This window comes from Sphaeramia orbicularis, chromosome 7 (genome assembly GCF_902148855.1).
Source record: "Sphaeramia orbicularis chromosome 7, fSphaOr1.1, whole genome shotgun sequence".
NCBI lineage: Eukaryota > Metazoa > Chordata > Actinopteri > Kurtiformes > Apogonidae > Sphaeramia > Sphaeramia orbicularis.
Window position 1 is genome coordinate 47,156,082 of NC_043963.1, and position 15,316 is coordinate 47,171,397.

The 15,316-nt window shown below is 36.3% G+C and overlaps 1 protein-coding gene across 5 annotated transcripts in view; it reads right to left on the reverse strand.

Moving 5' to 3' along the window:
• Positions 1 to 3,633: 3,633 nt before the first annotated feature.
• The window catches only part of myt1a (myelin transcription factor 1a), a 31,707-nt gene continuing 20,024 nt past the window's right edge, over positions 3,634 to 15,316 (reverse strand). For 3 of the 5 annotated variants that reach the window (XM_030140038.1, XM_030140034.1, XM_030140036.1), the window contains 5 exons: positions 14,708 to 14,929; positions 12,444 to 12,535; positions 9,882 to 9,985; positions 7,697 to 7,840; positions 3,634 to 4,664 (listed from right to left, as the gene is read on the reverse strand). In XM_030140038.1, coding sequence (XP_029995898.1) covers positions 4,521 to 4,664; positions 7,697 to 7,840; positions 9,882 to 9,985; positions 12,444 to 12,535; positions 14,708 to 14,929 — 706 coding nt within the window. In that variant the 3' untranslated portion in view covers positions 3,634 to 4,520. Of the gene's footprint in view, positions 4,665 to 7,696; positions 7,841 to 9,881; positions 9,986 to 12,443; positions 12,536 to 14,328; positions 14,442 to 14,688; positions 14,930 to 15,316 lie in introns of those variants that run through there. The other 2 variants (XM_030140037.1, XM_030140039.1) reach the window with 2 other exon arrangements.

The following is a 15,316-nucleotide window of genomic DNA, read 5'->3' on the forward strand; positions in this document are numbered from 1 at the left end:
GGATCTAGGCACAGTATACTCACACACATTTCCTCATGGACACTACTTTGCAAAGGTACTGTTGCTGTGTCCTGCTTCATCAACCCAGAGAACCTTGTAGTCCTACTCAAGAGTGATAGTGAATGGTTCCAGTGCTGAGGTGTGGAGATAGGATAGGCTGTGCAAGGCTAGCTTAAGAGTTTTAATTTGGTTGCAAACTCCCATTAGATGTCACAAAATACAGCACACTGAATCTGTAAAACCATACTGCATAAAAGGTTTTCCTGGAAACGAGAATGTATAGACTCAGATTCCACTTTAGACCCACTAAAAGTGTGTGGTGATATGTTCACTTAGACCAGGGGCGTCAAACTCATTTTAGTTCAGGTGCCACATTTAGCCCAATATGATCCCAACTGGGCAGGACCAGTAAAATAACAGTGGAAAAAAAAAGTAAAATTACATTATGAAAGTGTTCATATCTACAAAGTTTCCTTAAAAAGCTGAATAACATAAAGAACCTGAAAGGTCACACAACTTTTAATTTTAAAAAGTAGTGTCAGGCACAACAAGCCCACCCCTTACACATGTAGCTTATTTTGGCATCGATCCGGTTGATGTCATATCTATGTGTGTGCTTTTTTACACTAAAAGGAAAAATTGCAGTTGTCATTATTTATAGGTAATTATGATAGTATTTTCCTGGTCTGACCCATTTGCGATAATATTATTCTCTGTGGCCCCTGAACTAAAATGATTATTTTGACACCCTTGATTGATTGTAATTTTTGTATTTCACAAATTCATCCAACGGGCCAAATTGGATCCATCGGAGGGCTGGTTTTGGCCCTTTGTCTATATGTTTGGCACCTGTGACTTGGAGACTATGCCATCTGCTTCATATTTTTGAGATATTTCTGGTTGTGGCCCTTTTTAAATAGTTGGTGTGTATCCCATGACATCGCCTCACGGGGCTCCTCTTCTATGGCTGTTTCAGGTAGGTGTGTGTGACAAACTCCGTCCCCCGTTCACTAAACACAGACTGTACCTGACATCAGCTGATCAGTGGTTGACTGCATGGACTAGAGATGATAGGAGAATGAATTGGACAACAGTTATATATTAGCAATGAATACATGAGATTAACATCATTAATCCCCTCAAGAAAATTCAAAGAACATACAGGTCAAAATAAAAATGGTTAATGAAAATTAAAACCCCTTGCATGTATTGTAGCTTATTTTGGCATGGATCCAGCTGATGTCATCATGTCTAGGCATGTGCTGATGTCAGCATGTCAATTGCCTCTATATATGTGCCAAGTTTGAGGTAAATTGAAACAAAATTGATGTTTTTCTAGACATTTAAAATTTCGCCCATTATAAGTAAATGGGAGGAGGAAAAGATTTAAAAGTTGCATTAAATATTTTGAACTTTGACCTACTTCTTCCCAAAAATGTAATGAGATCTGTCCTGGGTCACTGGCAATATAGAAACCAAATTTAGTATGAATTCAAGAGTTTTGCTGCTAAAGTGTTAACAAATAAAGAAACAAACCAAAAACAATACCCCTTGCCTCACCTTTGGGGGGAGGGCCAATAATCTTATTTTGGCTCCAGAATAGTTAATGCATAATGTCTCATATCTATGGGTTTGGGACTTACTGTTAACCAGCTGTTTTTTGTAATCAAAGTAAAAAAAAAAAAAAAAAATCGTTAATGAATTGTTCTACAGGGTGTCCATCAAGTATCTTTACAATTTAACAAATTTAAAACAAAACAAATGAATTGACAAATCTGTGGAAATTAAAAATGGAAGGTAGATATTGAAGGTTTTTTTTTGCCTCATTTAATTCACCTCTGTATGGACACCATTAGTTACATGAAGCACATCCAGACGGAACTGGATGTTATTCACTACTTTTATCCATCACGGTCCCTGTCTCCATAAATTTTTCGTGCCATCCACAAATTGACAGATGTGATGGACTGTGTCTTCCATACTTAATCCTGTAATGTCACTGAGTCTGCATATCTGATTTTATTTCAATAAACCATGAAACGAATTGTGCCTTTTCTAGAGGAGTAGCCATGTTTTAGGGGGTTTATTCAACGGAACCTATTTCATTGACAGGGTACCTGAAATACACAAATGCAATGTGATTAAATACTTTGATAACAACTGAGTACATAGAACAAATCTGATTCATATATCTCATCAACTGCTTTTGTAATATTTTTTTAAATTGTAGAGACTTTGTGAACCCCCTGTATAATAATATACTGTACTTACATTCCTTTCATTTCATGTGTCTGTATCATCTCAAATATAGACCTCCTGTAGTCCTTGTAAGTCTTGATTTAGGTTACTGGGTCTCCTTGTACAAACCCACTTCTTTAGTTCTGCAGATTCACAAATGTTACATTGGACAAAGGACAGGGCTTTGTGTTCTTTTTAGGTATGTTGCAGCCTTTGTGAGGCCCATGTAGAGGCACTGGGTGTAGTTACATGAACAGTTTTTTCATTCTGATTCAAATCAACCAGATCATACAGTCATGGAAAAAATTAGACCACCTTTGTTTTCTTCAGTTTCTTATTCATTTTAATGCCTGGTACAACTAAAGGGACATTTGTTTGGACAAATTTAATGATAACAACAAAAACAGCTCATAACAGTTTAATTTCAGAGCTGATATCTATCCATTTTCCATGTTTTCTTGATAATAACCAAAATCACTTCAGTTCTTACATCAATAGCTATGGCATTGCACTGACAAAGACAGTGCTTTTAGTCATTCCATGTTTTCTTTTCTGTCTGTTTTAGTCACATGATACACATAGGAGTTAGTACTTGATTGCATAACCATTGTTTTTGATGACTTTTGATGGTCTAATAATTTTTTCTGCAGCTGTATGTTGACATGGCAAATATCAAATAAATTATCAAAAGTTTATTAGTAGAATATTAGGGTCCACACAGACCACAGGGGTCAAACATACGGTATTGTATTATACTTTGGTCCACAAAACACTGATTTCATCTTTGAAATTTTTGTTATTTTTAATGGGTTTTTTTGCACATTTTTAACAGTTAAAAAAAATTATAATTTGAAAATCTGATAAGCTATATATATATATATATATATATATATATATATATATATATATATATATATATATATATATATATATATATATATGTATATACACACACACACACACACATATATATATATATAAAGTATATAAGGGATAGTATGTAACAGCAATAGAACAATGTCAACATCCATTTTGTGAGTGAGTCCTTTAGTTTTGCTGTAGAATGAATCAAAGGTTCAGATGTAACTCCACTGCAAATGAATGTGGATCATTTTGACCCACCTATGGAAGTTTGGGGTAGTAATACAAAAAGTACAATTTCCTAAAATTTATAAAAGGTACATTAAAAATTTAAATACCTGTAACGTCAGTAATGTCAGTAACATGTTTTTTGAGGAATACCTGGAATATGAAATAATAAAACAACTTTTCATTACAAGGATATTGTAAGAAAACAGCCTAACTGGGTCAAAAATGACCCAGTTATGAATCTAAGGGTTAAAGGAACAAATGCAGATTAGAGACAGATTGATATTCATTAAGTCCAGACCAGACTCACTGTGGGTTAACCTTTATTTCAAGAGCAACTTAAGGACTAATCCATACACAGCCATCATTAACACATAGACAATACAAAATAAATATTCACCATCACCTTGTTCTTCATCACTAAATAAATACCAAATATGTGCAGCTCAATAATCCGAGTGTATTGCAGTGTACTCAAAATAGTTTGTGGAAATAAAAAGGAAAATCATATAAACAAAAGCACCGAAAAAAATCTTTAGAAAATCATTAAAAAAGTTTGAGTTACAAAATATTTGCACTTAAAAAGATTCCTGTATTTAAATAATAAGATATATAAAACAATTTGTAGTTGATATCTTAAAATATTTCCTCTTTGTTCAAGAATGCAGAGGAAATGATTCCCTTCTCTTGGTTACCATTTAAAATCTTCTCAGGTAGCACTTTGAAATAAAAAAGTTCATAAATATATAATGAATAATAAATAGGCCAACATAAAAATAAATACAGCAGACATGAATAAATAAGTTGTTAACCAACATTTTTAAAGGACTTAAATAGTTACACAGCAATAGTAAGAATGAATCTACAAACTAGTCCTGGAGGTGCAACATCACTATGCTCATATAGAATACTATTAACATCATCAGGTGGAGATGGGATCTGGTCACTAACTAAGAGAATCTGCTCAGCACATAGCACTGCCCCCTCTGTTCTGCACTGATGTCTGACTCATGTGCAAACACAATTTATAGCCACACTCTAATCTGTTCACACATACTGTTCTAAAGGAACATGCAAACAGGAAACAAATACAAAGAACAGATGAGAAAAATGTCCAAATGAGAAGAATTAATTACAGACAATATCGAAATAGTTGGAAAAGAAACACTGGTGTAATCACTGGAGACGACCTGTCACACCTCGATGCCCTTCACCGCTTGGTTGATGGATTCCAGCAAAGCCCGGTTCTCAGGGTTCTGGTAGCAGTCTTTATTCGTAAACATGTGAGTGAGGGTGTCCACGTAGCTGTCAAAGTTCTGTTCAGAGAGCGGCTCCTGCTGAACACAGACAAGTTGAAAACCCTGTTAAAGACCCTCTGATCCTCCACTAGATGGCTGCTCTACCAGGTACCCAGCATTTGCACAGAACTTGGTAGAGCAGCTTTCTCTAATTTTGAGCCATGGTCAAGGAACAATCTTCCGAACACATAATGATTTGGTCTGCCTTAAGGTTATTATAATGAAAACTAACAAAATGACAAAAACTAGAATTGAAAAAACATTTTCGTTAACTGAAAAAAATAAAAACTATAATTAAAAGAAAAAAACGATAACTAACTGAAACTGTATTGTGTGCTTACAAAACTAACTAAAATGTATAAAAATTATGGATAAAATTCCCTTCATTTTTGTCAATGTCGGATTGATATGAAATCGATTTATTTCACTCAAACAATTTTAGCTGTTGGCACCATACGGAACTTCACAGTCCGTCACTTCTCGTCACTTGTGGTTTAGAGTCGTCTTCTGGTCCCCACTCTACCTGGTAACATGGAGACTAAAGTTGAGAGAAAGCAGCAGAGTCCTGTCTGGGATTTATTTGAATATGACGGCGAAGAAGATAAACGATATGACAAAACTAAAACTAAGCATTTAGAAAAAAAATAAAAACTAATAAAAACCATCAAACCTGCTGTAAAAACTAATTAAAATTAACTGAATTAGAGAAAAAAAAGGTCAAACTAAATAAAACTAAACTATAATGAAAAATCCAAAACTATTATAACCTTCGTCTGCCTGTTCAAAGCTCTGATAAAAAAAAAAAAACAAAAAACTGTGTTACTGAAGAGTGCAATTGCTTTTCCTAAGATGGATTTTGTTGTATGTGTCGGTGTCCTTTGTCTGTTTTTAACGTGTTTTATTTTAGAATTTTTGAAACTTTGTAATGGTGTGCGGTTCTTGGTCAAGTCTCCCTCGAAAAAAGATTTTAATCTCAAGGGATTTCCTGGTTAAATAAAGGTTAAATAAAAAAGAAAAATAAAAGTTGGAAAGTCAAAGCTCAATCCAAGTTTTAGTCATTTGTTTGGGTGGACCCACTTTAACCCATAAAGACCCAAACCTCCACTGGTGACCAAAACCATCTACTGATCTGAACTGTTTAACCCATAAAGACCCAGAGCTACTTTTGTGTCAGTTCACAAATTATTTTTTCTCTCTGTTCTAACCTTTCTTAAGTAATGTATCACCATCTATCACAGTATTATCCTCTGTATTTTGTGTTTTTTCAGTGAAAATCAGGTATTTTCCTCTATGTATTTTTCTGATCATGTACTTTAATCATCATGCTGAGATTACATTTGAGGATTATCATACCAAAAACAGAGAAAACTTGAGAAAAAGTTTTTTTTTTAAATTTTTTTTAGCAAAGATATTATTAACTGAATACAAAAACAAATGTCTCCATCCACTGTCATTGATCCAACTCCGTGGGTTTTACTGGTGAATCAGTGTTGTAGAAGTTGATGGTGTTTCCATGGCAACTACAGAGCCTCTGAACGTCCAAATGGGTCATATCTGATGACCATGAAAAGATGACAACCTGTATTTTACACCAAATATTTATATGTATTGATAGAATTAATGGATCAACAGGTATTAAACAGTTTAGATCCATAGATGGTTTTGGTGGATATTTGTGTCTTTATCTGTTTATCCACTAATTCTATCAATCATGTAAATAATTGGTGTAAAATGTACAGTGCTACAGCATGAACATGTATGGCTGCCAGTGGAACTGGGTCTGACAGAAGGAAAAGGATTTCTGAAGTATTTTGGACTATCCTTTCTGCTGACATTCAGCTAAATGCTGCCAAACTGGTAGGGTGACATTTAACAGTGCAGATGGATAATGACCCAAAACATAGAAAAGCAACCCAATAGCTTTGGAAGGTAAAGAAATGGTATGTTATTCACTCACCTCTGAATAAGTAGAAAACTGCTTTGCAGATGGAAGTGAAGTTATATTTATTATTTTCAGTCTGTTGTTTTTTATTTGGTTTTATTTTATTTTATTTGTTTATTCGTTGACTTAATTTATTTATCTTTATTTAGCCAAGACAGTCTGACTGAGATCATGGGTGTTGCACCTGTGGGGGATGTGAGTGTTTTAACACCCATGCTTTTCCCAGTGAGAGGGTTCAACACCCTCACTCCCCTCCCACACAACACACACACACACACACACACACACACACACACACACACACACACACACACCTTTGAAAAGCTTGCTATGCCTCTGACTGAGATACCAGATGTCTTCCTCCAGGTAGTCCTGGTCAGTTAGAAGGGTCTAATAGTCTTAATCATTAACAGTAATATTAATAATATTACATGAGGTTCAGTTTGCTTTACACGCAGACACTAGAAAAGTCTATCTTTCCCAAATATGTACATTTCAGTGCCTGTACTTTTGCAGTTACACTGCAGTAAAACACTGTATTAGTGCTTCTAGAGCTAGAGGTAGGATGAAAATAAGATAATTTTTTTCTAATAATAATGGATTAGATTTACATAGCGCTTTTCTATGAACGTGTACAGAGGATCCATTATTCATTCGCTCTCACATTCCCCCTCTGGTGGTGGTAAACTACATCTGTATCCACAGCTGTCCTGGGGCAGACTGACGGAATCGTGGCTGCCAATCTGCACCTACAGCCCCTCCGACCACCACCGAACATTCACACACATTCATACACCAGTGTGAGTAGCAGCACTGGAGGCAAGGAGGGTGAAGTGTCTTGCCCAAGGACACAACAGCACATGGACAGAGCGGGATTCAAACCGCCAACCTTTCGGTTATTAGACGACCCGGTCTACCATCTGAGCCATGGCCGCTCCCTACATCTTCTACATCTTTTTGTGACAGTTTTGTCATGTGGAACAACTGGTGTTTCAGGCAGATCAGATAATACAGTAGGTGAATTCCACTTAAATTTCAACTTGATTTCATTAATTGATATTTGAAAAAGAGGCATAACAAATCTGAATAAACTTGTAAAATTTACAGAGCAAATGTCATCATTTCTCACCATAGCAGGGAGGCGGATGTTTGCCAAGCTGCGGATCAGAGCCTGGCTCAGGCCTGAGAGCTCCACGAACAAGGCTTCATTCTTCTCCTCAATCTGCTTGTTTTCCTCCTCCATGCTTTTCAGGTTCTTCTCCATAGAGGAGATCTGACACAACACAAAGAAAACAGTGGTGAAGCAGAATGTTGGGATGCTTGGACAGTAAGGGGGACTCTGCCTCATCTTCTGCTCTCCCATAATGCTTCTGTGTGCAGTGAGCATGCTATTATGGCCGAATTGTGAAACTGCAGGTCACATGACGCTGTGGGATCCAGATAACTATCCCCTCCCCCCACCCCTTGAGGATTATGCAGTTCAGTGGCTGAAGTGATTAACAAATTGTATGCAGGTACAAACTTGTGTGGGCATGTTTGCATCAGCGTTATGTTTAGCACAAAATCTTTTGTTCTTAAAATGGAGCAGATTGCAGCTTCAAATGTTCCCTGTGTAATTAGTGCACACCAGTGGAGGACCAGAAAGGCCTTCTCTGCTGGCCTAAACACTATCAGGAACACTGACCTACATTTACAACCTAAATTCTAATATTTGTTCCATGAAATTGTATGAATTTATTCCCAATGGACTATTCTCTTCATTTCTTAGTGTTTCTCTCAGCTGTACTGCTCCAGTACGTGTATGTGGATGTAAGATACTTTGTCCAATCAGATTTCAGTCTCTGTGTGTTACCAGGGTTAATCTCATCTTCCCTGGGCCTTCAAAATCAGTAAACTGTATAGGACTGTTTCTTTAACCAATCAGATTCCAGCTGGCCCCTAATGTCATCAGCATTTATCCTTCCTCTGATTGGATGGTAAGAGCAAAACTATTAGAGGTATTGTTTTTGGTTCGGCTTGTTTGTTTGTTAACACTTTAGCAGCAAAACTATTGGTTGAATTCATACCAAATTGGGTTTATAGATTGCCAGTGACCCAGAATAGATGTGGTTACATTTTGGGAAAAGTAGGTTTAAGTTCCAATTTTTTAATGAATTTTTAAAATCTTCTTTTTCCCATTTACTTATTATCAGCAAAATTTCAAATGTCTATAAAAAACATAAATTTTGTCTCAATTTACTTCAAACTTGGCACATATATAGAGGCAATTGCTTTGCTGACATCTGTACACGCATAGACATGATGACATCAGCTGGATCGATGAAAAAATAAGCTACAAGTGCGAGGGATGGGGTTTGTTGTGCCTGGCACCACTTGGTTGAAATAGATTTAACAATATTCTTTTTGATTCATGACAGTAAAGCTCATTGAATTGAATTGAATTTAACTATTAATACATTTGAGGTAGAATTTTGTTTATCCACAATGGCTGACGGAGGAGAGGAAAATTATTTGGTCTCAGACATACTTAATCTATTTTCAAGGCAGACTTTTCCAGAAAAGCTGGACATTGTGAGTCGCGGTCGGCCAACCCCGATGTTAGCTAGCTGGTCGAGCGGACATTCTTTGCTCTTAAGAGAATATAAACTTATATCAGGAATACGACTGGATAGAGGAGACTCTCAGCCTTGGCCTCCATGGACAGAAAAAGGACTGAAATGCACAGATCATCTCTAGGACAGAGTCAGAGAAGTTTTCCTGCATAAAGATAGGAGGTTGGATTTTGTAAATATGAGCATCTCTGGTGAGTAGGATATTTTGTTTTTTATTTAACTTTTTAAAAATGTTTTTGCCATGTTATTAGATATACAGTATATTGATTGTGAACTGCTCCAGATGATGTACATCTATGTACAGCTGTGGTATTAACCTCCTCAGACCCAGCAATGCATTTTTGTCCTCTGTAGTGGACAAGAGTTTCAAAGCTTTACTTTAAAATAAAAAAGTACATAATGTCCACTGAAAAGGACATTATATTAAGAAATGTATCTGAAAAAACTGTTGCATCATGCTGTTTCCAATTAAGGCAATTATTTAATGTAAAATGGCAAAAATGTTTACTTACTGGGTGTCAGGAGGTTAAGAGGTGGATTTAGTCGAGTAAGTCCCCATTGAAGGCCCAGATACCAAATGCATGGCAACTGGTGCTCACAATCCATTTTTTGTGACCTTAAAACTACAAACTCTCACCAAACATCCCCAGTTATAACACTTTCCTACAATACACCACATTTCTTTCGCTTTTACTGTCTAACCTGAGTGTGCAGGTTCATCATGTCCGCTTCCATCTCTGAGTTGGACTCACTCAGCTCATTGATCTCTTTGTTCAGCTGCTTGATGTCCTCATCGTTGTCCAGCACTAGAAAAAAACATCATTAGTTTGCAAACAAAACAATCATAGCCCTTCCATATTAGCACTCACATACTTCTTTTGTACAGATAATTTATTATATCTACTCATAGCACAAAACAGGCTTTTTACATTAGTTTTAATGCGTTTAAGGAGAATTATCTATTGTTTATATTTTGCATCATTGTCCACCTTCACAACATCAAGAATGATTTCAGGTTAAATGCAAGAGACAATAATATTGAAAAAAAAAAAAAAGATACCTTGGTAAATCCATCAGTGAATATCACACATAACAAATGTACCAAGACTTTTTGATTTGAAGGTAGGATTTAAAATCTTTACTTTGACATGAGGTTCAGTTCAGTCTGTAAACAAACTATACTTTTAAACTTGATAACTAATTTTATTTTTCATAGTTATGTTACCATATTATGCAAATTAAAAACCATGAAAGTGTGAACATGCATTTTCTGTTTGTATGTGCAGCAGTTCATTTTCAAAAAAAAAAAAAAAAAAAGAAAAGAAATGCATGTTTTAAGTGAATCCATAAGTTACTGTGTTTTACATGGACCCTGATATTCCAGTAACAATATGAATAACAGCTTATTGGAATAAAACTACCTTATGTAACATTAAGTCATGTCAAAGACTGGCCTGGATTTCCACACAGAAACACGGTGGCAACAAGACAAAATTAGTCTTTGGCTGATACAACTTTTTTTTCTGGAGACTGAAGGTTTAAGGATTGTTTAACCCTCTCAATGGCTGCTAGAATTGTCATAATGGAAATATTATTATTAATTTAATTTATTATTATTATTATTATTTTTTTTTTTTTTTTACAAAAGAAAAATATTGTGGGTCCATCTAGATCACAGGTGTCAAACATGTGGCCCGGGGGCCAAATTCGGCCCACCAAAGGGTCTGATCTGGCCCCTGGGATGAATTTGTGAAATGCAGAAATTACACTGACAATATTAACAATCAAGGATATTGGAATCATTTTAGGTCATTTCAATCTAAAGTGGATCAGACCAGTAAAATACTATCAAAATAACCTATAAATAATGAAAACTACAATTTTTTCTCTTTGTTGTTGTGTAAAAAAAAGTAAAATTACACAAAAATGTTTACATTTACTGACTAGCCTTTAACAAAAAAACAATGTAAATAACCTAAAATGTCTTAAGAGAAGTATGTGGAATTTTACCAATATTCTGCCTGTTACTAAATGTTTTGTGTATTTGTAGATCCACTGTGATCTGTAAGTTGTGATGCATATGTATGAATGATAAACTAAGGTGTAATACTGTTAAAATTACACTTATTTTTCTTAAGAATTTTCAGGTTCGTATTTGTTCATGTTACATTCAAGTACGGTTCATCGATGTAAACTTTTTTATTACAGAATTTGGCTTTTTTTCATTCAAAAACATAGAAAAAAACTTTGGAGTTGACATTATTTATAAGTTCTTATCCTATTATTTGTATTATTTTACTGGTCTGGCCCACTTTAGATCATATTAGGCAGAATGTGGCCCCTGAACTAAAATGAGTTTGACACCCCGATCTAGATCATATTAAAAAGCTTCTTGTGCTTTTCCTTTTTCTGCTGTTATATTTACATACTTCATATACTTCCCCATTCTGCTTTGAGCATGTAAACTCATATCCATGTAAACAGCAACATGTAAACACTTAAGTCAGATTGAACAGATATTGTCTTGTTGCCAGCTGCCAATGACATATAGCAAAAACAAAAAAGCAAGATGAAAAGCTTGAAGAATATTTTACAGTATGGTTTTGAAATATTATTTTAATTTGGATGGTTGAATTCTTGGGTTTGACCACAGGTTAGTCAGTTTTAGTATTAGTCAGTATAAGTTAGGATTCCTTTGTGTCACTAGATTTTCTTTGTTTCACTGGTCAGTCGTAAATTTCTTAGGGTAGGTCACATCTTGGTCACATACTAAACTGACAGATTTATGTTTACAGGACTTAGGTTTCATCTTAGGCACACTGTTAAATACACCTGCCCCCAGCTGATCGTAAACAACAAGAGATAAAAGGTAAACACGGTCATTATGGGGTTTTGCATTGAGTTGAGGAATTTCATCTGCTTGACTTTAGAGTAAGATGACACCAGTCCATTTTCTGTGATCCAACCCACAAGGGGTTCAGCCCATAGTTTGAAGATCACTTTACAAGGATTATAAAAGTGAGGTGCATTGCAATGTTCGGGATCCATTTTCCCCACTTGGGGTGTGGATCCTTAGCTGAGTTATATTTTGTTTGTGATCAAATCAAGTCAATAATAAATTTATAAAAATGAGACCGAAAAGAATCCGGACTTATTCTTGGAGCTTCCAACAAAAGAACACGCTTACAGTTTCCTAGGTGGATTATTTGGGTTTGGGTGACAGGATTAGATCAATATGGTTTTTTTTCTATCTGGTTTTCTTACCGTCACTGGCTCTGAACTTCGCAGTGATGTACTCGTCTCCAGGGAACTTGGTTCTCTTCTTATTGACTGAGGCTCGGGGACAACCTGACAGACTGAGAGGAACAGCTGGTCAACACAGAAAGCTTAGAAACAAAGTGGACACATTTCATTTAAACTGCTCAGATTATACTAGACCTGTATCTACGCATTGAGCTGCGTGTTCTTAGTAGGTCCATGGAACACAGGGCTCACCACTTCTACTGACACTGTAATTTAGTGGTGACTGTTTCCAAATTCACATCACCACAACTCATTTGAAATACAGTCAACCTCTGCATTTTGCATTGTTGCTATGTTGTTAAAAACTCCACTTCCTGGCTGAGAAGGGGTGGGACCTGGCCTCACCTATCAGGTCACATCCAACCCTATAATAGGATGGATCAAGCCCAGCTCATTCCTTCTTTCTGACACGGTCTGTATGTAAGTTTAACCGATCGACCTGATTTAGATGCATATTTGAGTAAGCTGTATTTTATGTTGTGGTTATTTGATTAAATTTCTGAGTACATTTGGAATTGTATTGTTAAGTGAGGTACTGTTTTTCTTATGTTTGAGATTTACATCATCTTGATCCAAATATGTGAAAGCCTGTAAATAATCCTCTTGAAGGCTAAAATAAAATCTTCAAACCCAGTCCCTGACCACTTCATACCTGACCGTATCCCAGTGCAGAAACTTTAACGACTCCATCTCAACCAGCCCTTTACATCATCCTTCATAGTTTTTACACCATGTGGTCTAGAGCACAGGTGTCAAACATGTGGCCCGGGGGCCAAATCCGGCCCATAGGGTGAATTTGTAAAATGCAAAAATTACACTGAATTCAAGTTCTACATATAGACCAATTAGATCTCAATTGGGCCAGACCAGTAAAATAGTATCATAATAACCTATAAATAATGAGAACTGCAGATTTTATCTTTGTTTTAGTGTAAAAAAGTAAAATTACATGAAAATATGTATAATAACAAACTATCCTTTATAAAAAACATGAATAACCAGAACAAATATGAACAACCTGAAATGTCTTAGGAGAAGTAAATGCAATTTCACCAATATTCTGCCTGTTACTGTGTATTTGTAGTTGTAATATGAGTTGTAATGCACATGTGTAAATGAAAAACTGATCAACTGAGGCAGAATATTGTTTTTGTTAAAACTGCTCTTGTATTTCTTTAGACATTTCAAGTTCAAGTTTCAAATTCATGCTATTCATTTTTAGGGAAACGTTGTAGATGTAAATATTATCATAATGTAATTTTACTTTGTCCACTGTTATTATTTTACTGGTCCGGCCCACTCGAGGTCATATTGGGGTGAATGTGGCCCCTGAACTAAAATGAGTTTGACACCCCTGGTCTAGAGTCTCAGGTTTCTTGCTGGGTCTGGTTGGTACTGAAACCTTGGTGTAATTGCTCTATAGCTTTGTCACAAGACAAAACTGACACATAAAATGTACGTGTACCTGGTCAAATGTGAGGTTAGCCTGGTTCGGCTGCGCAACCAAATTATGAATGACTAGGGCGTTGACCCATGTGGATCCACATGTTCTAGATGTGGTAGTTTTTATGCTGTTGTGTATTCGTGCATGCTGTACCACATTTGTCCAGCAGTCACCGCCAAAGCGTTCTAGCCATAGCAACGTGATTGTAAGGCTATTGTATTCCAAAATTACCAATATCTCCCAAAATACTGGTCCCATCAACTTACTGTTTTTGCTACTGTCTTCCTTGACCAAAAATACATAAGTATGCCAAACTGCAGAAGTCAGCTCTTTACGGATTTTTTGTGAATCCCTGGACACACACACACACACACACACGCCACTTGGCTTTTTTAATACAGATGGCTAATAAGAAATGGCTATGTTCTGGTCTAGCAGGTGCCTCACAGTAGGCTGTCACTATACTTTGAAACAAAAGTAAGCATAAACTGTGGATATGGTACCATTGTGTGTGTTTATGTTTATGTTTACGCATTTGGCAGACGCTTTTTTCCAAAGCGACTTACAGGGGAAAACCAATTAAATCACTCAATCAATCAAATTTTATTTATATAGCGCCAGATCACAAAAAAAAGTTATCTCTTGACATTTTATATATAGAGTTGGTCAAAACCAGACTCTAAGTCAATCTACAGAAACCCAACAGAATCCTCCAGGAGCAAACACTTGTGACCGGTGACAGTGGCGAGGCGTGGTGTGTGTGCTGACATTCTTAGAGTACCTGCGGTGGGTCAGGAAACTGCCGTTTGCATGCCCGGAGCCATCACAGCCTGGTGTTGGGCAGGTTGGCCCCTCAGTTTTGAAGGCCTTCCAAGAAAATGGAGTACCGTTAAGAAGACCTTCCTTCTGCCGACGTGCAGCCAGCGGACAGCCATAGGCACTGCGATGGGTGGCATACTTCCCACTGATGTGACCCAGGCTATCACAGCCAGGAACTGGACACCTAGTGACACACAGAAAACACTGGTGGGTTGGTAGGCCTCAGACTGACAGAGAACAGAGATGCACAGATGGAAGGGATTGTGTTTGGAAGTGAAAAGCAAAGAGGTTCATGTACAGAGCCATACTACCAAATATACTTAAAAAAATCTAATACAGGTCAGATAGTAAGCTTTTTATGATTGCTGGTATAAACACATTAATTACTGTTAACTGGTCTGATATTAGGCTGACCATATAATCCACTTAACTACTAAATTATTGCCAAGATTCCCTAAAATAAAAAACAAGAATTGTGTGAGACTGTAACATTCATGAAGCATTAGAATTTTGACAGTCTTGTTAGCGTAGCTCTTTATGTGCATCTACACTAGTGCTGCCTCTCAAAATA